The sequence below is a fragment of the Muntiacus reevesi genome, chromosome X, assembly GCF_963930625.1.
Source record: "Muntiacus reevesi chromosome X, mMunRee1.1, whole genome shotgun sequence".
In the NCBI taxonomy this organism is placed as follows: Eukaryota; Metazoa; Chordata; class Mammalia; order Artiodactyla; family Cervidae; genus Muntiacus; species Muntiacus reevesi.
This window is the reverse complement of record NC_089271.1, coordinates 145,689,917-145,717,692: the sequence shown is the minus strand read 5'-3', so window position 1 is coordinate 145,717,692 and position 27,776 is coordinate 145,689,917. Positions and strand designations below refer to the sequence as shown.

The 27,776-nt window shown below is 38.6% G+C and overlaps 1 protein-coding gene and 1 non-coding gene across 2 annotated transcripts; one reads left to right on the top strand and one right to left on the bottom strand.

Annotated features, from left to right (window-relative positions):
* LOC136153885 (synaptonemal complex protein 3-like) lies at positions 1-27,555 on the bottom strand. Its single transcript, XM_065916017.1, has 9 exons — positions 27,236-27,555; positions 26,586-26,755; positions 25,992-26,061; positions 24,363-24,397; positions 19,205-19,322; positions 18,227-18,326; positions 16,655-16,753; positions 13,324-13,428; positions 1-6 (listed from the first exon to the last, which is right to left on the bottom strand). Exons 1-9 carry the CDS (start codon positions 27,553-27,555, stop codon positions 1-3), a joined length of 1,023 nt encoding a protein of 340 aa, XP_065772089.1.
* LOC136154839 (U6 spliceosomal RNA) lies at positions 24,560-24,666 on the top strand. The gene has a single exon (XR_010660548.1). It is a non-coding gene; the product is annotated as a U6 spliceosomal RNA (small nuclear RNA).
* Positions 27,556-27,776: the final 221 nt, after the last annotated feature.

Below are 27,776 nucleotides of genomic sequence, written 5' to 3'. Positions count from 1 at the left end.
TTACACCTAAAACAATTGGAAAAAGAAGAACAAAACCCCCCAAAATTAGTAGAAGCAAAGAAATCATAAAGATCTGAGCAGAAATAAATTAAAATTAAATGAAAGTAACAACAGTAAAGATTAATAAAACTGAAAGCTTCCTTTTTGAGAAGATAAACAAAATTGAAAAACCTTTAGCCAGACTCATCAAGAAAAAAAGAGAGAAGAATCAAATCAACAAAATTAGAAATGAAAAACGAGAGGTTACAACAAACAATGCAGAAATACAAAAGATTAGAAAAGACTATTATGAGCAACTATATGGCAATAAAATAGATAGCCTGGAATAAATGGACAGATTCTTAGAAAAGTCCAATCTTCCAAGACTGAACCAGGAAGAAATAGAAATTATGAACAAACCAATTGCATGCACTGAAATTGAAGCGGTGATCAAAAATCTCCCCAAAAACAAAAGCCCAGGGTCAGATGGCTTCACAGGAGCATTCTATCAAACATTTAGAGAAGAGCTAATGCCTATCCTTCTAAAACTCTTTTAAAAAATTGCAGAGGAAAGAACACTTCCAAACTCATTCTACAAGGCCACCATCACCCTGATTTACCAATACCAAGCAAACACAACACAGAAAAAGAATACAACAGGTCAATATCACTGATGAACATAAATGCAAAAATCCTCAACAAATTTTAGCAAACAGAATTCAGAAACACGTCAAAAAGCTCACACACCATGATCAAATTGGGCTTATTCCAGGGATGCAAGGATTCTTCAATATATGCAAATCAACCAATGTGATACACCAAAGGAACAAATTGAAGGATATAACCATATCATGATCTCAATAGATGCAGAAAAAGCCTTTGACAAAATTCAGCACTCATTTACGATTAAAACTCTTCAAAAAATGGGCACAGAAGGAACCTACCTCAAAATAATAATAAGGGCCATATAAGATAAGCCTACAGCAAACATCATTCTCAATGGTGAAAAAACGAAAGCATAGCCCCTAAGATCAGGAACAAGACAAGGGTGTCCACTTACACCACTATTAATCAACATAGTCCTGGAAGTCCTAGTTACAGCAATCAGATAAGAAAAAGAAACAAAAGGAATCCAGATCAGAAAAGAAGTAAAGCTCTCACTGTTTGCAGATGGCATGATACTCTACATAGAAAACCCTAAAGATAGAATCATAAAATTACTAGAGCTAACCAGTACATTTACCAAAGTTTCAGGATACAAAATCAATATGAGAAATCACTTGCATTTCTTTTTTTTTTTCTTTTTTTTTTTTTTTAAATATTATTTTATTAGTTGGAGGAGCCCAGAGATAAATCCACGAACCTATGGACACCTCATCTTTGACAAAGGAGGCAAGGATATACAATGGAAAAAAGACAATCTCTTTAACAAGTGGTGCTGGGAAAACTGGTCAACCACTTGTAAAAGAATGAAACTAGAACACTTTCTAACACCATACACAAAAATAAACTCAAAATGGATTAAAGATCTAAATGTAAGACCAGAAACTATAAAACTCCTAGAGGAGAACATAGGCAAAACACTCTCCGACATAAATCACAGCAAGATCTTCTATGACCCACCTCCCAGAATATTGGAAATAAAAGCAAAAATAAACAAATGGGACCTAATGAAAATTAAAAGCTTTTGCACAACAAAGGAAACTATAAGTAAGGTGAAAAGACAGCCCTCAGATTGGGAGAAAATAATAACAAATGAGGAAACAGACAAAGGACTAATCTCAAAAATATACAAGCAACTCCTGAAGCTCAATTCCAGAAAAATAAACGACCCAATCAAAAAATGGGCCAAAGAACTAAACAGACATTTCTCCAAAGAAGACATACAGATGGCTAACAGACACATGAAAAGATGCTCAACATCACTCATTGTTAGAGAAATGCAAATCAAAACCACAATGAGGTACCATTACACGCCAGTCAGGATGGCTGCTATCCAAAAGTCTACAAGCAATAAATGCTGGAGAGGGTGTGGAGAAAAGGGAACCCTCTTACACTGTTGGTGGGAATCACTTGCATTTCTATATACGAACAATGAAAAATCAGAAAGAGCAATTAAGTAATCAATCCCATTCACCACTGCAACAAAAAGAATTAAATATCTAAGAATAAACTTACTTAAGGAGACAAAAGAACTGCACACAGGAAATTATAAGATACTAATGAAAAAATCACAGATTATATAAACAAGTGGAGAGATATTCCATGTTCCTGGGTAGGAAGAATCAATGTTGTGGAAATGAGTATACTACCAAATGCAATCTACAGATTCAATGCAATCCCTAGCAAATTACCCATGGCATTTTTCATAGAACTAGAACAAAAAATTTCACAGCTCAAATGGAAACATAAAAGATCCCAAATAGCCAAAGCAGTCTTTAGAAAGAAGATTGGAGCTGAAAGAATCAACCTTCCTGACTTCAGATTATACTACAAAGCTACAGTCATCAAGACAGTATGGCACTGGCACAAAAACAGAAATATACACCAATGGAACAAGATAGGAAGCCCAGAAATAAGCCCATTCACCTGTGGGTACCTTATTTTTTGGAAAGGAGACAAGACTATACAATGGGGCAAAGACAGCCTCTTCAATAAATGGTGCTGGGAAAACTGGACAGCTACATGTAAAATAATGAAATTAGAACACTTCCTACCACCATACACAAAGATAAACTCAAAATGGATTAAAGACCTAAATGGAAGATCAGAAACTATAAAACTCTTAGAAGAAAACATAGGCAGAATACTTGATGACATAAATCAAAGCAAAATCCTCTATGACCAACCTCTTAGAGTAATGGAAATAAAAACAAAAGTAAACAAGTGGGGCCTGATTAAACTTAAAAGTTTTTTCACAGCAAGGGAAACACTAAACAAGATGAAATGACAACCCTCAAAGTGGGAGAAAATACTAGCAAATGAGACAACTGCCAAAGGATTAATTTCCAAAATATATAAGCAGCTCATACAACTCAATATCAGAAAAACAAACAACCCAACCAAAAAGTGGGACAAGACCTAAACAAACATTTCTCCAAAGAAGACATGCAGATCGCTAACAAACACATGAAAAGCTGCACAACATCATTCATTATTACAGAAATGCAAATCAAAACTACAATGAGATGTCACTTCACACTGGTCAGAATGGCCATCATCAAAACGTCTACAAAGAATAAATGCTGGAGAGGGTGTGGAGAAAAGGGAATGTTCTTGCACTGTTCGTGGGAATGTAAGTTGATATAGCCACTATGGAAGACGGTATGGAGATTCCTTTAAAAACTAGGAATAAAACCACTATATGATCCAGCAATCCCAATCCTAGGCATATACCCCGAGGAAACCAAAATTGAAAAAGACACTTGTATCCCATTGTTCATTGCAGCACTTTTTACAGTAGTTAAACATGGAAGCAACCTAGATGTCCATCAACAGATGAATGGATAAAGAAGTCGTGGTACATATACACAATGGAATATTACTCCACCATAAAAAGGAACACATATGAGTCAGTTCTAATGAGGTGGATGAACCTAGAATCTATTATACAGAGTGAAGTAAGTCAGAAAGAGAAAGATAAATATCATATTCTAATGCATATATACATAATCTAGAAAAATGGTACTGAAGAATTTATTTACATGGAAACAATGGAGAAACAGGCATAGAGAATAGACTTATGGACATGGGGAGGGTGGAGGAGAGGGTGAGATGTATAGAAAGAGCAACATGGAAACTTACATTCCAATATGTAAAATAGCCAATGGGAATTTGCTGTATGGCTCAGGAAACTCAAACAGGGGCTCTGTATCAACCTAGACAGGTGGGATGGGGAGAAAGATGGGAGGGAGGTTCAAAAGGGAGGGGAAATATGTATACCTATGAATGATTCATGTTGAGGTTTGACAGAAAACAAAAAATCTGTAAAGCAATTATCCTTCAATAAAAAATTAATTTTTAAAAAAGAAAAAAAAGTGGGTTCATAGGAGGCCAAGGTCATGAACTCAACATTTACATAACAAGAAAAGTGGTGGGAAAATTAACCCAAATTGTTTGGGTACCACATATTATATCCACATAGCTGGATGCTGGTCTCATCGTTAGGTGTCCATGGTGTTCAGAAGATTAATGAAGCAATGGGTCACTAACAACTAATGTTTATTCCACATGTAATTTGTGCCTACACATTTCACCCTCACTGTTTCATCTGACACTCCCAGTAATCATATGGCATAGAAAATACCATCAGTTTCTGCTCTACAAATAAGCAAGAATAAAGCTGTTTTAGTGCACACAGATGATTCTGGATTTAGTGAGCCTCAACACTTAATTTGTCCCTTTATATGTTTTGGAGGAGCAGTGCTAAGAGAATCCTGACTCACATGGATAAAAGTGTAATGGGTTGCCTTGTAGAATTTTACATTTCAGATCCTTGAAGTCAGAATGCAAAAAACAGAGAGACAGAGACAGAGAGGGGAGGAGTGATGTGTGGGCAACACTCCAGGGCAGAGCTAAACTCCTGCTAATCACTGATTTTGACATTTGTATAGAACCAGAGATCAAATTGCCAACACCCGTTGGATCACAGCAAAAGGAAGAAAGTTCCAGCAAAACGTCTACTTCTGCTTTATTGACTATGCCAAAGCCTTTGACTGTGTGGATCACAATAAACTGTGGAAAATTCTTCAAGAGATGGGAATACCTGACCACCTTACCTGCCTCCTGAGAAATCTGTATGCAGGTCAAGAAGCAACAGTTAGAACCGAACATGGAACAATGGATTGGTTTCAAACTGGGAAAGGAGTATGTCAAGGCTGTATACTGCCACCCTGTTTATTTAACTTAGATGCAAAGTACATCATATGAAATGCCAGGCTGGATGAAGCAAAAGCTGGAATCAAGATTGCCAGGAGAAATATCAATCACCTCAGATACGCAGATGACACCACCCTTATGGCAGGAAACGAAGAGGGACTGAAGAGCCTCTTGATCAAAGTGAAAGGGGACAGTGAAAATGCTGGCTTAAAACTCAACATTCAAAAAATGAAGATCACGGCATATGGTCCCATCACTTCATGGCAAATAGATGGGGAAACAATGGAAGCAGTGACAGACTTTATTTTCTTGGGCTCCATAATCACTGCAGATGGTGACTGCAGCCATGAAAGTAAAAGACACTTGCTCCTTGGAAGAAAAGTTATGACCAACCTAGACAGCATATTAAAAAGCAGAGACATTACTTTGCTGACAAAGGTCCATCTAGTCAAAACTTTGGTTCTTCCACTAGTCATGTATGGATGTGAGAGTTGGACCATAAAGAAAACTGAGTGTCAGAGAATGGATGCTTTTGAACTGTGGTGTTGGAGAAGACCCTTGAGAGTCCCTTGGACTGCAAGGAGATCCAACCAGTCATCCTAAAGGAAGTCAGTCCTGAATATTCATTGTAAGGACTGATTTTGAAGCTGAAACTCCAATACTTGGGCCACCTGATGCAAAGAACTGACTCATTGGAAAAGACTCTGAATCTGTGAAAGACTGAAGGCAGGAAAAGAAGGGAGGACAGAGGATGAGATGGTTGGATGGCATCACCGACTTGATGGACAAGGATTTGAGCAAGGAACGGGAGTTGGTGATGGACAGGGAGGCTTGGCATGCTGCAGTCCATAGGGTCCAAAAAGTCGGACACAACTGAGTGACTGAACTAACCTGAAGCACACTTTAGAGATCTGGGCAACAATGTATTAACTAGCAACCACTGGGCTGATGGCCTTCACCATAGTAAAATATGTATAGAGTAAATCCCTTTCATTTCTGCTAGTCCTTCACTGACATAAAACACTGTGTATATAAGATTGACCCAAACCTACATGACCTCTGAGTAACACCATGAGGCTCTGTGGAAATCTAGAAGGTATAGATCTGGTCTGGTTACTCCTTTAGGCTATGTGATTCACCTTACTGCATGCACTACTGCATACCGCCTGCAGTTGGGAAGATCCCCTGGAGAAGGAAATGGCAACCCACTCCGGTATTCTTGCCTGGGAAATCCCACGGGAAGAGGAGCCTGGTGAGCTACAGTCCATGGGGTTGCAAGGGTCGGACACTGTGAGACTGTGCTATGTATTAATGTTGTATTCAGGGAGCCAGACTTCCCCCTTAGAGTAAGTTCTTTACTTATTGCTGTAACTGTTATTATCCATTACAATTTTCTGGTATCAAGGAATCCGGTATAAGAAAACTTATTAGGTTACTCAGTCATGAATTTAAGTGGTTTAGGTATCAGTATTCCAGTATATATCCATGAAATTCTCCAGGCAAGAATACTGGAGTAGGTGACCATGCCCTTCTCCAGGGGATCTTCCAGACCCAGGGATCAAACCCAAGTCTCCTGCATTGCAGGCAGATTCTTTACCATCCGAGCCAACAGGGGCTTCCCAGGTAGTGTTAATGGTAAAAGAATCCACCTGCCAATGCAGGAGAGGTAAGAGACGTGGGTTTGATCCTTGGGTCAGGAGGATCCCCTGGAGGATGAAATGACTACCCACTCCAGTATTCTTGCTTGGTAAATCCCATGGACAGAGGAGCCTGGTTGGCTACAGTCCATGGGGTCACAAACAGTCGGACACAAACGAGAGACTGAGCACGCACTCATGCATCCCCATATCAGGTGTCAGATTAAATGGTCTCCTTATACTTTACCTGTCTGAATTTGAATCAGTTAGTGGGAAGTAATACTCAGCCCTAAAAATAAAAGCTAAAACAGTCAAAATTTGTTACTGAAATAAACACACAGTGATTTTCATCAAATTATATGAATGTGAACTCACAGATGTATAATATGCTTACTTCCTTATATGTACCTCACACCATCAAAAGTGCACTGTGTCTTTAAGTCACTGCGTTTACTGGACAGGTCTTTTATTTTTAGACTGATGTCTCTAGAATCTATACAGCAAATGTTTCTGAACTGTAGTTAGAATTGCTTCTTATAATCTGTACATCATTTTATTGTGTATTACACACAGTAGAAGATGTTGGAAGCTGGAGGTCAAGCTTCCAACAACCTATTCCCTTGAATGCACAACTGGGTACCTCAAAAGAAACTGCAGTTTTATCCCACCCGACAACTCCCCCCCAAACAAAATGGCGAAAGATGTCTAAATAATTTTACTTTCCCACAGGAATACAGACAAGCTTGTTACCATTGTAGAATGATCGCCGGCTTGCAGCAGATAACATCAAGTTATATGGCGGCAGTGCTAGCAGAGGTGGGGACTTGATGCATCAAGAACTGTCTGCCACAATGAACACTGGGGTATGTGTGTCTTTTTCAACTCTGGTTTCACTGCAGCACTATTTACAATAGCTAGGACATGGAAGCAACCTAGATGTCTATCAACACATGAATGGATAAGGAAGTTGTGGTACATATTCACAATGGAATATTGCTCAGCTATAGAAAGGAATGCATTTTAGTCAGTTCTAATGAGGCAAATGAACCTAGACCCTATTATACAGAGTGAAGTAAGTCAGAAAGAGAAAGACACATACCGTATATTAACACATATATATGGAATTTAGAAAGATGGTACTGACGATCCTAAATGCAGGGCAGCAAAGGAAACACAGACGTAAGGGACAGACTTTTGGGCTCAGTGGGACAAGGAGAGGATGGGTTGATTTGAGAGAATAGCACTGAAACATATACGTTACCACATGCAAAATAAATAAGCACTGTGAGTTTGATATACAACTCAGGGCACCCAAAGCTGGTGCTCTGTGACAACATGGAGGGATAGGGTGGGGAGGGAGATGGGAGGGGGGTTTCAGGATGAAGGGGACACATGGATACCTAGGGCCAATGCATATTGATGTATGGCAAAAAGCATCACAATATTGTAAATAATATCTTCCAATTAAAATAAATAAATGATTTTTTAAAAATACAACTGTATACCACTATTGAAGAAACAAACAAAAACAGACAGAACTGCCAAGTGCAGGGTTCTGAGACCACTTTGTGCAAGAAGCAAGCAGCCCTATAGATCTGTAGGTCCCTGAGAAGAAAACATAATTTGTATTCATGATGATGACTCTGGGTCACCAAGAAAAGGTTAAATTTGTTTTAATTACACTGTGCTTAACAAAGGGATGTGAGTTACACATACATTTTCCAAAATGACTATAAAATATAGAATTTTAGAGTTTAAAAGTGTAACCTGGCCACTGATTGAGGAAAAACAATCAGTGTTGGTAACAAACACCTCCATATAGGAAAATGCAGCGTTATCAAACTTCACATTTTGCTGGGATATGTTACGCTTATGTTTGCTCTTCAATTCACAGTGTTTCTGAACAACTGTCTTGCATTTTTCTCTGTCTCGCTGACCTTTCTCAAGCTGCTACTGTTGCACTAACACATAAGAAAGTGTGGGAAAAGAAGCCCTGCAGTGAATCTTTGGATAATTTGAAAAACCTCACCCTGTCTGTCAAATTAACTTTTAAAAAAAATCTCTATCTGTATTGTGCCAAGTTCACAGACCACTGGAAGACACGTGATTATCCTTCACTTTAGCATGAATGCACTATTCTTGAAATAAATCAACAAATTAATGTCCATTCTTAATCTCCCCAAAGGTCTTCCATTCTTCCTGTAGTGGTGAGATGTAACTATTTAATCCTCTGACACATAAAAGAGCTGTTCAGCCATATAAGTACCGCGCGCTAACCAATTGCTCCACTGGAGCTTCAAAGAACAGCATGTATATTATCTATGGTGAAACAGATCACCAGCCCAGGTGGGATGCATGAGACAAGTCCTCGGGCCTGGTGCACTAGGAAGATCCAAAGAAATCGGGTGGAGAGGGAGGTGGGAGGGGGAATCGGGATGGGGAATACGTGTAACTCTATGGCTGATTCATATCAGTGTATGACAAAACCCACTGAAAAAAAAATTTTAAAAATTTTTTAAAAAAAGAGCTGTTCAGGCAGTATTCTTAAAAGTGTCTGGAAACCAGAATATTTGATTTGCTAACCCCCCAAACATACTTTTAAGGCTAAAAGTAATCCAAATTTAATACATAGAGGTGATTATTCAAAATATCTGTTAGATAGTCACCTTAGAATTTCCTTTATGTACTTAGATGTGGACTGCCATATGGAATTGGTAATACACAGCTTAAATATCAGGTGGGAAAAAAATTCCAAAGCCAATTTTGTAAAGGAGTGAATTGGCCTAGTGTACCCTAGTGGCAGGTGCTACGGTGAGCTGAGGATGCAAACCCTGTCTGTGTAAGTCAGACTTGCTTCTACTGTAAAATGATGTGTGAGTCGAACAAAGGGGGCATCCCCTAGTCACCCCTAGTACCTCTGCAGGGGACCAAGTTCCACCCTCAGAGAAAAGAAAGGTAAAGGATGCCAATTAGACACAATATGGTGATCATTTTGCAACACATAAAAATATGAAATCATTACACTGCACACTTGAAATGAACATTGTGTGATACGTGAATTATACCTCAGTCTAAAAGGGGGAAGGGTGGTGGGAAGCAAGATGGAGTTACTCAAGTAAAGCCAAGGAGGTGATATGAATGTTTCTCCCTACTGGGTCAGGAGAAACCCCTCTCTGAAAGATGGAGAGAGGAGGCTCCTTTTTCTCCTGAAATTCAGTTGCTGAAGGAAACCACTTGACCTTGGTTTGTGGGTAAATTTCCTCAAGAGCTAGCCTTGAGCCTTCCTCTAAATTTTGTATGCATCGCAGCTTTGTATCTGCCTCCCCTCAACTATGGTGTTTATTTCAAGACTTTGGCCTTCTTAGAAATAACCTCAAAAGAAGATAATTATCTGACCGAATGAGATGATTACATATTAATGACTGATGGACCTTTCAGGTTAAAGATCTGTGGTCTCCTTGTGCAGCATACAGTTGACAGAATCTGGAGTCAGAAGTACTGGGTCTCATGTCTTTCAAGCCTTAGCATTTCAGCCTAGTCCTTTTCCCTCTGTGACTCAGTCTTTGTAACCGTGTGTTCCTTTAACTCCTATGTGTTCCCGCAACTCCTGTGTATTCCATGCAACTCCAGTGAGGTTCATATATTTTGAAATACAGAACACTGTTCTAAAATGTTCTATTTTCAGTGAAAAAAATTTAGGCTACAGTTTGAGATTTAAGGGATAGCAGGAAAATAGCCACTGCTTCAGGAAACACAGACCATGAAACCTTTTATATTTTGTTTTTGTTTGCAAAGGTCATTGCATCATCTGTATGATGCCACATTTAGTGTTTTGTGTCTGTAAATTTCAAGACACCTTCATTGTAATGTTTTCTAGACACCATATCATCAAGCACCTGATCAGGTTCACAAGCTTAGTGACTGAGTAGTTGCTGAAGGAGACGACAAGAAGCCTCCATTGTAATCATCAACATTTGGGCTCAGACATATGATCAGAATGAGAGTGCAGCAGTCTGGACATGTAATCAGAAATACAACTCCAAAACTCAATGTCAATCCTGAGGATAAGAAGGGAACCTCTGTGTTCAAAATTTTAGCAATCTCTGTGTCAGAAGAGAAATCCTTATTAGACATTTGGGGTTTTGTTGCTGCAGGGTTAGATAAAAATCCAGGACATGAAGGACAGCTGCCTTGTTTACTTTGATTGCAACAAAAGGTGACACTTACTTTAAACGCTATAAATCGAAACATTAAGTCGTGATACTACCTAAGCGCATGCCTTAGAGCACTGCAATTGTCCAGTCAAAGGATATGAGAAGAAAGGATTTCCTTGATGTTTGCAAAGCAAGTGTTTAGTTACTATGAAACAGAAGAAAATATGTACATTAGTCTACCAACTAGGATTTAGAAACTCAAACTGCGGTTTCTCTGAAATTTGTATTTAGTAAAAGAAATTGGTCTTGCCAGTTCAGAGGGGGAAAAAATGAGTCTTTACATTTGCTTTAGGGCCACTTGTCCTGATATTCTGAGTTAAAATCTCATTGTCACAGAACAGTGGACACGAAACTTTCTCTCTTGTGAAAAATAATATACCAGCTAAGGCACAAGTGACATGAAAGAAAAGTGCTGACAGGAAAAGAAAAATGGTCACCAAAGGTGGCTTCCCAGGTAGCTCAGTGGTAAAGAAGCCACCTGCTAATGCAGGAGACCTGGGTTCAATCCCTGGGTTGGGAAGATATCTTGGAGAAGGAAATGGTAACCCACTCCAATATTCTTGCCTGGGAAATCCCATGGACAGAAGGAGACTGGCAGGCTACAGTCCATGGGACATATGTCATTCAAGTCAGAAAAGGAGACTCTATAAGGGCTTGTTTTTAAAAATCTTGGAAAATCTTAAAGAGGAAGCTGGTATATAGGGCCAGAATTAAAGGGAAAAACACACAGAAAAACAGGAGAGAGTCACTCCTCCCCTCCAAATGGGAATATATTGTTTTGAATGGGTCAAGAAAGCAATTTGAGTAACTTGGAAAAAGATGTTTAACTGACTTCTTTCAATATATTCTGAAACAATGCCATGTTTATTAAAAATCATGTGTCCAAATGAAGAGAGTGTTGTGCTATTATGTGTAAAAAAATGCCCAAAAACAAAAGGAAAGGCACAGGAGTTAATTATCCAAGTTTTTAGCTGAATAAAAATCAACGTTCCACATAGTCAATGAATGTGAAACTTGAAAACAAAGCACTGTAGGCAATTTATATTTAAAGACAGACATGAAAAGTTTTAACTGTAAGTAATTAAGTGTATGTATATATTGATGAGGGCTTCCCAGGTGGCACTAGTGGTAAAGAAACTGCCTGCCAATGCAGGACACACAAGAGACACAGGTTCGATCCCTGAGTTGGGAAGATCCGCTGGAGGAGGGAATGGCAACCCACTCCAGTATTCTTGCTTGGAGAAACCCATGGACTGAGGAGCCTGGTGGGCTACAGTCCATAGGGTCACAAAGAGTCAAATGAGACTGAAGCAAATTGGCATACATGCATATATTAATGGAACACTTTTGATCAATGCTAAGGCCACATGTCATTTAATAATGAACCAGCTCAAATGGTAAAAATCTGCCTGCAATGCTGGAGACCTGGGTTCGATCCCTGGGTCGGGAAGATACCCTGGAGAAGGGCATGGCAACCCATGCCAGTATTCTTGCCTGGAGAATTTCATGGACAAGGGAGCCTGGGGGGCTACCATCCATGGGGTTGCAGAGTCGGACATGACTGAGTGACTGACACTCTCACACCAATTAAAGTAACATTTTGATGTCTCTGTGGAAATGATGTAGTCACAAGCCATGTCTCAGCACTGATATTTATGTGTTTCAATAGCTAGGTCTGTTCTCTGATATTTTAGCAGTTCAGTTAATTAAAAAAAGAAATGTAAGTTGCTCTTAGTAATTTTTATAAAGCAATGGGGTAGATTTTTCCTTTGAAATCATTTTTTTTTCCTTTGGAATTGGATCTGTAAACTAATGAGTAAATACAAAGGGGCGCACAGATAGAATGGATCTTATACTCTTTAATTTTTTTCCTTAAGGGAGAACAATGTGCTGAGACATGGGTTTGTAAATATGTTATTTCCACAGAGACCTCAAAATGTTACTTAATTGGTGTGGATGTGTTAGTCACTCAGTCTTGTCTGACTCTTTGCAACCCCATGAACGGTAGCCCACCAGGCTCCTTTTCTTTCTATACTCCTTGGACTGATATAGAACACACTGATGACAAACCTAGAATTAAATCACCTTTATTGCTAAAAGTTTATTTGACACTGTTAGGTACAAAACATTAATGTTACTAACAAGAAGAGCTGAAAGCTTAACGATTATAATTTGAGAATTACTGATTATAGTCACAAACTGTTTAGGTTTTATATAGGCTTTAACACATAGGGGACTCTTGCACTGAAAAACTGTGCTAAGATAAACAAGATGTACCCCCTTCAACTACAATTTTTAAAATAATGTGGTTCATAAAAAATGAACAAATAGAATAAAAAATAAAAATAAAATAAAATAATGTGGTTCAGTGTGGCTGATGTTGCATTTGTATCATACAACTTGAGTTCAAGCTCTTTCTCCAAAGCCCTCAGAATAACAGGGACAGGAGAAACTTTTGAAGCATTTGCAGTTCATTCTGCAGCTGTTTCAGGAAAGGAAAGAAATATTAAACATCTGCATATTATTTAGGTAATGTTATATGCACTTCATTAAAAAAAAATACCCCAATGCTCACATCCCTTCATAGTACTTGGTATTAAATACACACTACTTACAGCTTCAACGATAATTTTGTCTTGCAGCATGGCCATTCCTTGTCGAATTTCACTTTGCTCATCATTCAGAAAATGTTCGTGATCCTTCTCTAACTCCTCCATATGCTAAAAAAGAAAGTCTAGTTCAGTGAGAAAGCACCACTTTTTTCTCACATTCTAAATGGATATGATTAAAGTTCAAAAGTAATAACACTTAATATTCAAAGGATGCTCATTATTTATTCCAAATAAAAATACTGTAACAAATACATGGATATTGAAATACTCACTTAATAGATCTTCTAAATGCTGACTTGAGTCAAATTGTATTATTACAGTGGTACAATCACCTTACCCTTTGCTCAAAACAATAACTTAAGGAAGAGCAAAGGTCAAGGGGGAGTAAAAACAAAAAGATCCATGGTCCCACGGAATGAAATACCAGAATTTAAAAACCCTCTAATGAGCATTCTAAACAATAAGTAACAATGCATGTATAGTGACTAATAATGAGTGCAACATAGCTCCATTGGAGGGAATAGAATGAGCTCTACTATGACCTCACTACATGATGAAAAACAAATTTATTTCTAAATCTTTACCATTCATTCAGCAAATATTGACCAAGTGCATCCTATCTAAAAATAAGAGTAATCCTCCTTCCATCCTATCTAAAAAAAAAAAAGAAGATAAAAAACTAAGGAGAGGTTTCCGGCTCAGCTGTGTTTTTCTTTACATATTTTTAAAAATAAAAAATAAAAGACAAAAACATTATAACAATTCAGGAAGCATATTCAGCCATGGTTATGTAGTTTGAATCAATCAAACAGGATTGATTCTGACTTTGTTGTCAGAATAAGATGTCAATTAGTAAAAGAAGGAGGGAATCAAACCTATTGTAGGCGAGGAGCATACACAAAGCAAGGAGATAATGGTGACTTAGTGCAGAGAAAGCAACCGATCTGGACAGGTGGGAGGAGACAAAGAATGTATGTGGGAAATCACAAAGAGAAGGGGGTGGGTCTTGTTATGGGGGACACGCTGAACATGTGAAACTACAAACTCGGAAGCTATTATGACAGGTTTGCAGGAGGGAAGGGATATTTTTTGGAGGATCATATTACAGAAGTGTGAAGGATGGATTGGAGAAGAGAGAAGTCAGGCAAGAGTTTAATAGAACAAGCAAGGGATGATGAGCCCCTGAATCAGGTAGGGCAGCAGCAGTGGAATTCAAAGGAAGAAATGAAATAGGTGCAAACTACTGTACTATACATAAAAGAGACAAACAACACAAGATTTACTGTGTAGCACAGGGAACCATATTCACTACCTTATAATAAGCTACAATGGAAAATTATACATATATATATGTATATATTTAGATACATAAATCTATATATATGATCTCTCTCTATATATATGTATATGTATCTAAATATATATGTATGTACATGATGTACATATATACTCAAGCCAGTCTTCAACAGTATGTGAAACGTGAAATTCCAGATGTTCAAGCTGGATTTAGAAAAGGCAGTGGAACCAGAGATCAAATTGCCAATATCTGCTGGATCATTGAAAAAGCGAGAGAGTTCCAAAAAAAACCATCTATTTCTGCTCTATTGACTATGCCAAAGGCTTTGATTATGTGGATCACAACAAACTGTAGAAAATACACATGTATGTATATATATGCATAACGAATCAAATTGCTGTATACCAAAAACTAAACACAACATTGTAAATCAATCAGACTTCAATTTTTTAAAAGAAAGAAATTGCAGTTGCAGAGCTAAAAATTGCAGAGTCCAGTAATTGCTGGGTGGGAAGGACAAGGGACGTGGAGTCATCATAGATAACACTAAAGTTAATACCATAAATGCTGACATTTAGCAATAACCTTTAGAAGCATCTTTTTTGGTACTTTATCAAATCTTCATACCAATTAGTAGTAAATGGTTCTCAGGGAACATTAGAGCTACACTTTGTCTACTTAGAAACATGTTTAAGATAACTTTTGCACATATATGATTCTAAAGCTCTTTAAAGATTATCTATTTATGTACTGGGAAGACCCAGAGGGATGGGATGGGGAGGGAGGTGGGAGGGGGTTTCAGGATGGGGAACACATGTAAATCCATGGCTGACTCATGTCAATGTACGGCAAAACCACTACAATATTGTAAAGTAATTAGCATCCAACTAATAAACTAATTGGGAAAAATAAATTTAAAAAGAAAAAAAATAAAGATTATCTATTTAAAAGCCTTTAACTGTTTTACTTAAGCCATCTCAATTAGTTTTAAAAGAGTGATACATTAATATCTTGTATTTGGACAAGATGATCATTCAAAAGAACACTTCTGCTTCCCCTGTCACTGAAAAAGAAGGGGAATGTGCAGGGTCCCGTCACCTCCTGAATAAGTATGTACATATATATATGAAGAAGGGGACAACAGGCACTGAGGACAATTTGCTAATGTGCAAATATCACAGCAAATCACTCTCAATCCACAAACATGTAGTCCTCTTCTGGGTTTTTCATTCAGTTATACACTTTGACTTTCTCATGTGATTATAAATTTGCATATAAAGTCACTATTAGTTACTCATATTCTAAAAGCAAATATGCCATAAATGTTCATACAATGCATTTGAAAACAAAAAAAGTCTTCACTAATTACAACTGCCTGACTTTATATGCAGCAGCAAGAGTTAATAGGAGAAAGGTAAAAGACACCTAGAGATGATTTATTAAATTCCTAAATTTCCAGTATATATTTGTCCTTGGCTGATTGCCTAAATATTCATTGCTGAACAAAATAGTTATGATAAAAAGGTTAATCAAGTATCAGTTTTCTTCACCATGTATATACATCTAGATTAAATTCCCAGTTTGCAGTTCCCCATTTTAAATGATTCCCACAAAACTACAGGCTTCCCTGATGGCTCAGATGGTAAAGAATCTGCCTGCAATGTGGGAGACCTGGGCTCCATCCCTGGGTCAGGAAGATCCCCTAGAGAAAGGAACGGCAACCAACTCCAGTATTCTTGCCTGGAGAATTCCATGGACAGAGGCTACAGTCCACAGGATTGCAAAGAGTCAGACATGACTGAGTCACTAACACTTTCACTTTCACAAAAGTATAAAGGAATCCTAAAACTAAAAACACATTTACCAATTAGGCTGTATTCAGACCAATGAATTCAAAATGGAGAATGTTTAACAAGTTAAAGGCAGGCACAACCTAAATGTTTTTTCCCCCATAAGTCTGGATAGACACAGACTATCTTCTACTTTTATATACTTATTGTTTTTATGAGATGTACTGTGTTACCAAATACAATAGACCTTCAGGAATTGCTCATACGAGTTTTTAATTTTTTTCAGCCTCTGGCTCTGAAGAAGTCTAGCTTGTTGAAGAACATTTCGTTGCTCTCGAAACATACGCTACAAATATAAAAGAAAAAGAGGTAAAATGTGGGCAACGTTAAATATTTGGAAAGCATGTTTATACATTAAGCTTTAAAGGAACTCTAACTCAATGCTTGTTAACATTTCCTGTTTTGACAACTTTGATGACCAAGTTGAAGTAACTGTGTTCACCACTACAAGACAGAAACCATATAATAACCCTACCCTATCAGTCACTGAGTAGGAGATATTCTTTCTTAACAATCTTCAAAACATGTCATTCTTGATGTCAAAATCCACAAATGACCCTTCCAATAATGTGTTTACCACAGGTAGGCAAAATCGACAAAGTAATCCTTCCTAACAGTAATTGCTGAGAAACTATTCTTTCTTAACAATACTCAAAATATATATTAATTCTTGGCCCCTTCAATATGCACATAGATGATCCTTCCAATAGCTGGCCTTTCTGTTCTTTGACCTAAGCTTCAACAATAACCTTACCCCCTTCTTCACATTAGCCACTCACTTATATAGTCATACCCCATAGTCATGGGATTCGGTCATTCCCAAGAACTGCCCCGGCTACATGATATTAATTAGAGCAAAGACTTATACAGGAACTACGGGTCAGGTATGGTTCCAATGACTTTAACAGACTTCTTCTATATGATCTCACATTTTTATTCCTCGAAAAGTCTCTATGAGGTACGTACTCTCACTGTGTTCCCTTTCATAGATGAGGAAACTGAGACACACAGATAAATAATCTGTCCTTGGTTTCACAGCTAGCACTGGTCAACCAAGATTGGATCCCAAACATTTACCGTTCCAGGGTCCAGGCCCTTGATCACTGTACTATATATACTCTTTTTCCATTTCCCCCAGCATCCAACCACTACCCCCCTGTTTTGCACTTCATTCCCTCAACACTACATCAGGAATAGCATCCGCTGATGCTAGGACTGTTCACTGTCCCCAACCCCCACTCTCTTGACTTCCTTTCTCCTCCTTCTCAGCTTAAATCCCTCCATCGATCATTACACCTATGCCACAGCACATGTACCTTGGCCCCTTCTCTGCCAGTCTTCATGACTAAACCCCAATCCTGGGAAATCCGCCTCTCCAGCTGCTCTGCATCAGCCATGTGGAGTGGCCTCACTTTAAATTCATGATCACTAGGACAGCAACTTAAGTTGCCCCCATAACTGCTGCTTGGCAATGGTATCTCCCTGGTCTTCTCAGGAAACAATTCCAGGGCTTCTCCTCTGCCCCCCAAAGGCAACAACTTATCCACCATCCTTACTCCTAAACGGTGACCTTACTACTTCACTAAATAAACAGAGCCACTCCCAAGAGAACACTCATTCTCCCTTCACTACATCTCCCACCCACCTTCACCCATCTGAGTTCAGGGGCTCTACCTTCTCTCCTGTATCATTGCCTGAGCGATTGCTAATTGAGACTTTGATACAATAAGCTCATTTTAAAGCTAAGGCTGATACTAACAGCTAGTTTTTCTTCTTGTTCCTGGGCTTTCTTCATGTCTATATCCCACTCTCGAAACAAAGTCTGAAACTGCTGAGCATATTTGAGATAAAGATTCTGCCTGCAAAACATAAGAAAGAGCAATGTCAAACTCCACAAATATCAACTGTATTTAAAACAAAATTGATTTGACACAATTTATACTATAAAAGAAGAAAGCAGTAATAGCACAAGAGCAGCTGAAATATTCTCACGGGAAACAGAGACGTTAAGTGAATAACTTACTCCTCAGTTCCAAAAGTACTGCTCCTGACTGAATAAATACAAACACTATTGCACATGCTCTCTACTTCTTGAAATCTAGTGACAATTTATTGTACTCTGAATTTCCCAGAAACACCATTTTATCTATTAATAAAAGCAGTTTACTTTTCATTTCTTCTTACTGAATATCCTGTATGTCTTAATATGATAAGTAGATTCAGTCAGCTTATACTATCTATTTATCAGAGAAGATTACCAAACACGAATATTTCACTTAACTATTTCCCCTCTTTGGCACAACAATGAATTTTGAAAAAAGAACAGTAAACACAACTCAGTTAAATGGTACAAATTTTTCACAATATAAGATTAACTTTTTCTGCATAACTGAATACAGTTAACTGTCACAAGAATAATGGTTTAAGACATCAGCCTTACTGTTGAGCTAGGATAGGTCTAGAATGAATATAATTTAATTACATAGAATGAAATCTCAATTGTTCTTTGAAAGGGGAAGGAAAAGGTCATCTTTATTGTCTTCTAGGAAATATATCTCAATTCTCTTGAGGAGTAGGATTATAAATTTAAAGACTTTACTTGCTTAGGAAAAAAAAACAAGCAAAACATGTTTTGCACTGGAAAATGTAACACTGTTTGCCTTAGGTTATATTCACCATGAGACACTAAGAAATTATACAAAATGCCATTGTGGCACAAAAACTTAAACCACTTTACCTTTGTTCTTGGTGTGTTTTCCAAACACTATCAAGTTTTTCATTAGTGATTTTGATAGTAGCTCTTGTGTTCATCTCAAACTTTTTTCTCTTTGCAAGAAGAGCCTGTTTCATGTCAACTATATAAAAAATATTTACTCATTAAAGTCAAATGTGGAAAATTATTTTGTTCTGATACATTCAAATCAATATGAGCAAATGCTGCCTCAGCAATATGCAAAGACACGCAAAATTTGTAATACAGACACCATTTCAAACAGCAAGATTTGCTCACTTTTCTCTGGAAAACCTTTCCAGTAATAGTATCACAATTCTAATTTTTCTAACCACAGACCACCTTTAGATTTAGAGATACTGGAAAAGTGATAACAATCAAAGCAATTTCCAAGTTTTAAAACGTGTATAAAGAATCTCAAGAGAAAACTTTCCATTCATTCCTCATCAGAAAACAGTGAAAAGTCAAGTCTGTGTAAATTTGTAAAGTCTCCTGTAGTTCAAGGGACACGTTTAGATGGATTACCATTAGGATGTGTTGCAAAAAAATGCAGAAAAGAACCCTTCGTGAAAATAACCTTCAAAAGAATAATCATTATATTGCAAGTTAAGAAACTGATTTTTCAAGCAATCTAGTGAGTGATGCTTTTAACTGTATTTCACTAAAGGAGACAAAGACCATGGGTATAAAAATCCAGTTTTCGAGTAAGCAGTTGAGGAACACTTAAGAAATATTTTTACCATAGCTTTGCACATAATGCTTTTATTCATAAGTGCTGCATTTCACAAAGTTTTAATACTTCAAGATAAGCTTTGAAATCACATGGTTTGATTTTATGGGTCTACAATCAATAGTTATCATTAGATAATCATGAAGGGTCTTCAATATAATAAATATAATTTATACATCCAGAATCTATACACAATAAACAGATCACCAGGCAGTTCACAAAATAAGCACCTCCTCCCATTGAAACAGAGCAAAGTATTCACAGCATACTTGCCTGTGATGGTGATCTCTATCAAATGGTCCCAAATGCTTTCCTAAATGTGCTGCCCTCTAACACAGATAGGGTAACTAGTATCTGACAGAACAGTATAAAACTTCCAAGTTTGGGGACCTGATTATACATCTCTCACTAGCTAGGAGAGTTGTCTTTAGTTTTCTCCAACACAGGTTATAAATGGTTAAATAATGAAAACAGATTTCATTTCTGCTACTACACCAAAGAAAACAACATCAGAAGGTCATGACAAGTAACTAAATAAAGACCATTTAAAATTGACCTGAAATTCAAAAAAAAAAAAAAAAATGAAACTATACCAAGCTTCTTTTCTGATCATGATGCAGTAAGATTAGATGTCAACTACAGGAAAAACACTATTAAAAATTCTAACATATGGAGTAAAACAACACACTTCTGAATAATGAACAAATCACAGAAGAAATCAAAAAAGAAATCAAAATATGCATAGGAACAAATGAAAATGAAAACACAACAACCCAAAACCTATGGGACTCAGTAAAAGCACTGAAAACGGCAAGATTCATAGAAGTATAAGGTTACCTCCAGAAACAAGGAAAAAGTCAAATAAATAACCTAACTCTACACCTAAAGCAACTAGAAAAGGAAGAAATGAAGAACTCCAGGGTTACTAGATGGAAATAAATCATAAAAATTAGGGCAAAAAAAAAATGCAAAAGAAACAAAAGAGACCATAGCAGAAATCAACAAAGCCAAAAGCTGGTTCTTTGAGAAGATAAATAAAATTGACAAACCATTAGCCAGACTCAACAAGAAACAAAGGGAGAGGAATTAAATCAACAAAATTAGAAATGAAAATGGAGAAATCACAGCAGACAGCACAGAAATACAAAGGATCATAAAAGACACTATCAGCAACTTGTATGCCAATAAAATGGACAACTTGGAAGAAATGAAGAAATTCTTAGAAAAGTATAACTTTCCAAAACTAAATCAGGAAGAAATAGAAACTCTTAACAGACCCATCACAAGCACTGAAATTGAAACCGTAATCAGAAATCTTCCAGCAAACAAAAACCCAGGACCAGACAGCTTCACAGCTGAATTCTACAAAAAATTGACAGAAGAGCTAACACCGATCCTACTCAAACTCTTGCAGAAAATTGCAGAGGATGGTAAACTGCCAAACTCGGGCCCTATAGGGGCCCCCATCTATAGGCCCCCATCACCCTAATACCAAAACCAAACGAAGATGACAGAAAACAAAAGAAAACTACAGGCCAATATCACTGATGAACATAGATTCAAAAATCCTTAACAAAATCCTAGCAAGAAGAATCCAACAATATATTAAAAACATCACATATAATGACCAAGTGGGCTTTATTCCACGGATGCAAGAATTCTTCAATATCTGCAAATGAATCAAGGTAATACACCACATCAACAAATTGAAAGGTAAAAACCATATGATTATCTCAATAGATGTAGAGAAAGCCTTTGACAAAAGTCAACATCCATTTATGACAAAATCCCTCCAGAAAGCAGGAATAGAAAGAATATACTTCAACATAATAAAAGCTATATATGACAAATACACAGCAAACATTATCCTCAATGGTGAAAAATTGAAAGTATTTCCCCTAAAGTCAGGAACAAGACAAGGGTTCCCACTCTCACCACTACTATTCAGCATAGTTTTGGAAGTTTTAGCCACTTCAATCAGAGAAGAAAAAGAAAGAAAAAGAATCCACACTGGAAAAGAAGAAAATTCTCACTTTTTGCAGATGACATGATCCTCTACATAGAAAATCCTGAAGACTCCACCAGAAAATTACTAGAACTAATCAATGAATATAGTAAAGCTGCAGGATATAAAATTAACACACAGAAATCCCTTCCATTCCTATACATTAACAATGAGAAAACAGAAGGAGAAACTAAGGAAACAATTCCATTTACCATTGCAATAAAAAGAATAAAATATTTAGGAATAATTCTACCTAAAGAAACAAAAGACCTATATATAGAAAACTATAAAACACTAAGGAAAGAAATCAAAGATGACAGAAAAAGATGGAGAAATAGAACATGTTCATGGATCAGAAGAATCAATATAGTGAAAATGAGTATACTACCCAAAGCAAACTATAGATTCAATGCAATCCCTATCAAGCTACCAATGGTATTTTTCAGAGAACTAGAACAAATAATTTCACAATTTGTATGGAAATCCAAAAAACCTCAAATAACAAAAGCAATCTTGAGAAAGAAGAATGGAACTGGAACAATCAACCTGCCTGACTTCAGACTATACTACAAAGCTCCAGCCATTAAGACAGTATGGTAGTGGCACAAAGACAGAAATATAGATCAATGGAACAAAATAGAAAGCCCAGAGATAATCCACACACCCATGGACACCTTATCTTTGACAAAGGAGACAAGAATATACAATAGAGAAAAGACAATCTCTTTAACAAGTGGTGCTGGAAAAACTTGTCAACCACTTGTAAAAGAATGAAACTAGAATACATTCTAACACCATACACAAAAATAAACTCAAAGTGGATTAAAGATCTAAATATAAGACCAGAAACTATAAAACTCCTAGAGGAGAACATAGGCAAAACACCTTATGACATAAATCAGAGCAGGATCCTCTATGACCCACCTCCCAGAATATTGGAAATAAAAGCAAATATAAACAAATGGTACCTAATTAAACTTAATACCTTTTCCACAACGAAAAAGACTATAAGCAAGGTGAAAAGACAGCCTTCAAAATGGGAGAAAATAATAAAAAACGAAGCAAATTACAAAGAATTAATCTCAAAAAAATACAAGCAACTCCTGAAGCTCAATTCCAGAAAAATAAATGACCCAATCAAAAAATGGGCCAAAGAACTAAACAGACATTTCTCCAAAGAAGACATACAGATGGCTAACAAACATATGAAAAGATGCTCAACATCACTCATTAGCAGAGAAATGCAAATCAAAACCACAATGAGGTACCATCACACGCCAGTCAGGATGGCTGCTATCCAAAAGTCTACAAGCAATAAATGCTGGAGAGGGTGTGGAGAAAAAGGAACCCTCTAACACTGTTGGTGGGAATGCAAAGTAGTACAGCCGCTATGGAGAACAGTGTTCAGATTCCTTAAAAAACTGGAAATAGAACTGCCATATGACCCAGCAATCCCACTTCTGGGCATACACACTGAGGAAACCAGATCTGAAAGAGACACGTGCACCCCAATGTTCATCACAGCACTGTTTATAATTGCCAGGACATGGAAGCAACCTAGATGCCCATCAGCAGATGAATGGATAAGGAAGCTGTGGTACATATACACAATGGAATATTACTCAGCCATTAAAAAGAATTCATTTGAATCAGTTCTAATGAGATGGACGAAACTGGAGCCCATTATACAGAGTGAAGTAAGCCAAAAAGATAAAGACTAATATAGTATAATAACACATATTTATGAAATTTTAAAAGATGGTAATGATGATCCTATATTCAAGACAGCAAAAGAGGCACAGATGTATAGAACAGACTTTTGGACTCTGTGGGAGAAGGCGAGGGTGGGATGATCAGAGAGAATAACATTGAAACATGTATATTATCAAGTGTGGAACAGATCACCAGCCCACGTTGGATGCATGAGACAGGGTGCTCAGGGCTGGTGCACTGAGATGACCCTGAGGGATGGGATGTGGAGGGAGGTGGAGGGGATTCAGGATGGGTAACAGATGTACACCCATGGTTGATACCTGTCAAATGTATTGCAAAATCCTCTACAATACTGTAAAGTAATTAGCCTCCAATTAAAATATATAAATTTTTTAAAAAATAATAAAATTGACCTGAAAAACTGAAATGTCCCTTTAGGTGTGCACACCAAAGGAGGTACAAACTATCTCATCCATTTCCTTACATGTTCCATTCAGGGTACACATGCACAAAATAAAAGCATCATTCTTGGTTCATCAATGATGTTAGTACCATTTTCACTTTTCACAAAATGTACAAAACCTATAAAACAAATCACACTGAATACTTGCATAAAATCCTGTATCTAAGAAGTCTTATAATCCACCAATTTAACATCTAAATTTATAAAAGGTTTAAAACAATTTTCATTAATTATAAATATCACTCAAACATACCTCTAAATTCTTCCAGCATCTTCTGTATTTCATTCCTGTGAAGAAGTTACATCAAAATTTATTCAGTAAAGATAACCTAAAAGACCATACTTGTTATGAAAGAAATCTCCCACTCAAGGATTTCACAGACAATACTTGTTACATGAGCTAAGCTGACTTTACCTAGCAGGTAAAAATTGCTATAAAACGTTACCGCAGTGCTCACTTCAGCAGCACATATACTAAAATTGGAACGATACAGAGAAGATTAGCATGGTCCCTGCGCAAGGATGACATGCAAATTCATGAAGCGTTCCATATTTTTAGAAACTATAAAACTCCTAGAGGAGAACATAGGCAAAACACTCTCTGACATAAATCACAGCAGGATCCTCTATGACCCATCTCCCAGAATATTGGAAATAAAAGCAAAAATACACAAATGGGACCTAATGAAACTTAAAAGCTTTTGCACAACAAAGGAAACTATAAGCAAGGTGAAAAGACAGCCCTCTGAATGGGAGAAAGTAATAGCAAATGAAACAACAGACAAAGGATTAATCTCAAAAATATACAAGCAACTCCTGAAGCTCAATTCCAGAAAAATAAATGACCCAATCAAAAAATGGGCCAAAGAACTAAACAGACATTTCTCCAAAGAAGACATACAGATGGCTAACAAACACATGAAAAGATGCTCAACATCACTCATTAGCAGAGAAATGCAAATCAAAACCACAATGAGGTACCATTACACGCCAGTCAGGATGGCTGCTATCCAAAAGTCTACAAGCAATAAATGCTGGAGAGGGTGTGGAGAAAAGGGAACCCTCTTACACTGTTGGTGGGAATGCAAAGTAGTACAGCCGCTATGGAGAACAGTGTTCAGCTTCCTTAAAAAGCTGGAAATAGATCTGCCATATGACCCAGCAATCCCACTTCTGGGCATACACTCTGAGGAAACCAGATCTGAAAGAGACACGTGCACCCCAATGTTCATCACAGCACTGTTTATAATTGCCAGGACATGGAAGCAACCTAGATGCCCATCAGCAGATGAATGGATAAGGAAGCTGTGGTACATATACACAATGGAATATTACTCAGCCATTAAAAAGAATTCATTTGAATCAGTTCTAATGAGATGGATGAAACTGGAGCCCATTATACAGAGTGAAGTAAGCCAGAAAGATAAAGAACATTACAGCATACTAACACATATATAAGGAATTTAGAAAGATAGTAATGTTAACCCTATAGGCAAAACAGAAAAAGAGACACAGATGTACCAAACAGACTTTTGGACTCTGTGGGAGAAGGCGAGGGTGGGATGTTTCGAGAGAACAGCATGTATATTATCTATGGTGAAACAGACCACCAGCCCAGGTGGGATGCATAAGACAAGTGCTCGGGCCTGGTGCACTAGGAAGACCCAGAGGAATCAGGTGGAGAGGGAGGTGGGAGGGGTGATCGGGATGGGGAATACATGTAACTCCATGGCTGATTCATGTCAATGTATGACAAAACCCACTACAATATTGTAAAGTAATTACCCTCCAACTAATAAAAATAAAAGAAAAAAAAGTTTACCTATCCTGCTGCAAATAAAATAAATAAAATGCATCAAGTTAAAAAAAAAAAAAACATTACCGCAAATCTTCCTGAAATGTTTCTGCAGAAGGCTGTTTCCCTCCCAGGGTTTCAATCACCGAGCTGTTTTCTGCACAGAAATAAAAATGGAAAACATTTATAACTGATGTATGGCATTTTGGTCAAGTTTCCCGAAGAAACAGCCTCACTGTGTAAGGTTCCAGGATTTGAACCACCAAAAGCTTCTTATAGCAGACATCTCGAGGAATCATGTATGCGCAGGTCAGATGAAGTTAGGTCAGGGACCAGGACCACTTTTTAGAGACAGAATTACAAGCCTTTCAGGGTTTACCATTAGGGAAAAAATAAAGAAAAAAAAAACATGTAGCACCCCAGGAAATGATTTGGAAAGAAGAGCGTGCAAGCTGTTATGAAGGAGAGCTGCTAGGAAGCTTACAGGGCAGTCCATTTGGGATATGAGGCTGAACTGGGTAGCCTTCAGTACATGACACAGCTTGGCACACACATGGCTTTCCCTGCTTACTATGTGGAGGACTGGGAAGCAGTGACCCAAGGGACAAGGTTACTGCCCGACCCCATACCCCCGCCCTCGCCCATGCGCTGTGATCTACAAAGATTTTGGACAGACCATACCTTGGCAAAAACTCTCTGGCTCACTCAACTCCCTTCTCTCCTGACTCCCAGAGTCACAGGCTGCCATAGCCTGAGCCTCCATCAGGGCATCCTCAGCCCTCCTGAGACGCTTCCTCCCACGCGTCTCCATCCACTCGTGTCTTCCAAGGTACAGACAATACACCTGCACCCTGCAAGCACAAACGTAAAGACACAGATGGCCCCAGGATCAGCGAGCGATGCCAGAACAGGGTGTATACATTCTCCTGTCTCCTGTTGGACCAGGAGCTGTTGAACCACGTAGTGATCGTGACCCCTTCCCCCCAGCGATGCAATGGAGGACAGGCCGCTGCACTGCCCCTCCCAGCCCCATGCTGCCCACGGACATCTCAGTGTCACAACCCTCTGGGGACAGAGTGTCAGTACCCCACGTGGGGACAGAGGCTGCCCCCTGTGCCTCGTGTCCCCAGGGATCCTGTGCCCGGAGGGGAGGCCCAACAACATGTAGGACGAAGCTGAGTATACCTCCATAGGGGTGGGGAATAAACCGTTCAGCACCTGTCCAGGCACAGTCGGGTTGGGGGCCTTCCCGACACGCCATCTGGACCCCATGATGACCTCAGGGCACTGGCCCATCCTTCCTGCCCAGTGACCGGGCAGGAAGCACAGACCTGGGTGGATGATGCCTGCCCACCCTCTGAGACTCTCCTGGGTTGTGGACCGACAGCTCTCCCCAAACCCCGCCTGCTGGCCCAGCCCTCGGGGTCCTCCTTCTGCCCGGCTGGAGGCCGAGGGGAAGCCTTGGGGACATCGCTTCAGAGGCCAGCCTGGCTGCCACAGCCCCACACTCTGGTTCCTTCAAGTCTGAGAAGATGGCGCCGCCCCTCCCCCAGCCCTGCTCACGGTCACGTGGTGCCGCCAGCCTCCCTGAGGGTCCCTCTGTCCCCCTCTTGGATCCCTCTGGCTGTCCCTTCCTCCCTCCATCCTTCATCCACACAGGGCGAGCTCCTCACCACAATCTCCCAACTGCGAACCTCACACCGCACACACGACGCTCCTCTCACGACCTCGGGACAACCCGGAAGCAACCAGCCTCTCCTGAGAGGGAGCAGCGCCGATTGACTGGCACAGTGCGCATGCGAGAGGCGGGGCCTGGGCCTCACCCCGCCCCTTACAGAACAGCCCTCCGGGGGGGAGGGGGTGCTCAGGCTG

Excerpts from the sequence above, each read along its gene's own strand:
- LOC136153885 (XM_065916017.1), bottom strand. The coding sequence starts at position 27,555 with ATGAAGGATGGAGGGAGGAAGGGACAGCCAGAGGGATCCAAGAGGGGG. Across the intron at positions 19,323-24,362 it reads GATGCTGGAAGAATTTAGAG|TTGACATGAAACAGGCTCTT; the intron begins GTATGTTTGAGT and ends TTTTTTATATAG. Across the intron at positions 16,754-18,226 it reads AACAAGAAGAAAAACTAGCT|CGTATGTTTCGAGAGCAACG; the intron begins GTTAGTATCAGC and ends TTATATTTGTAG.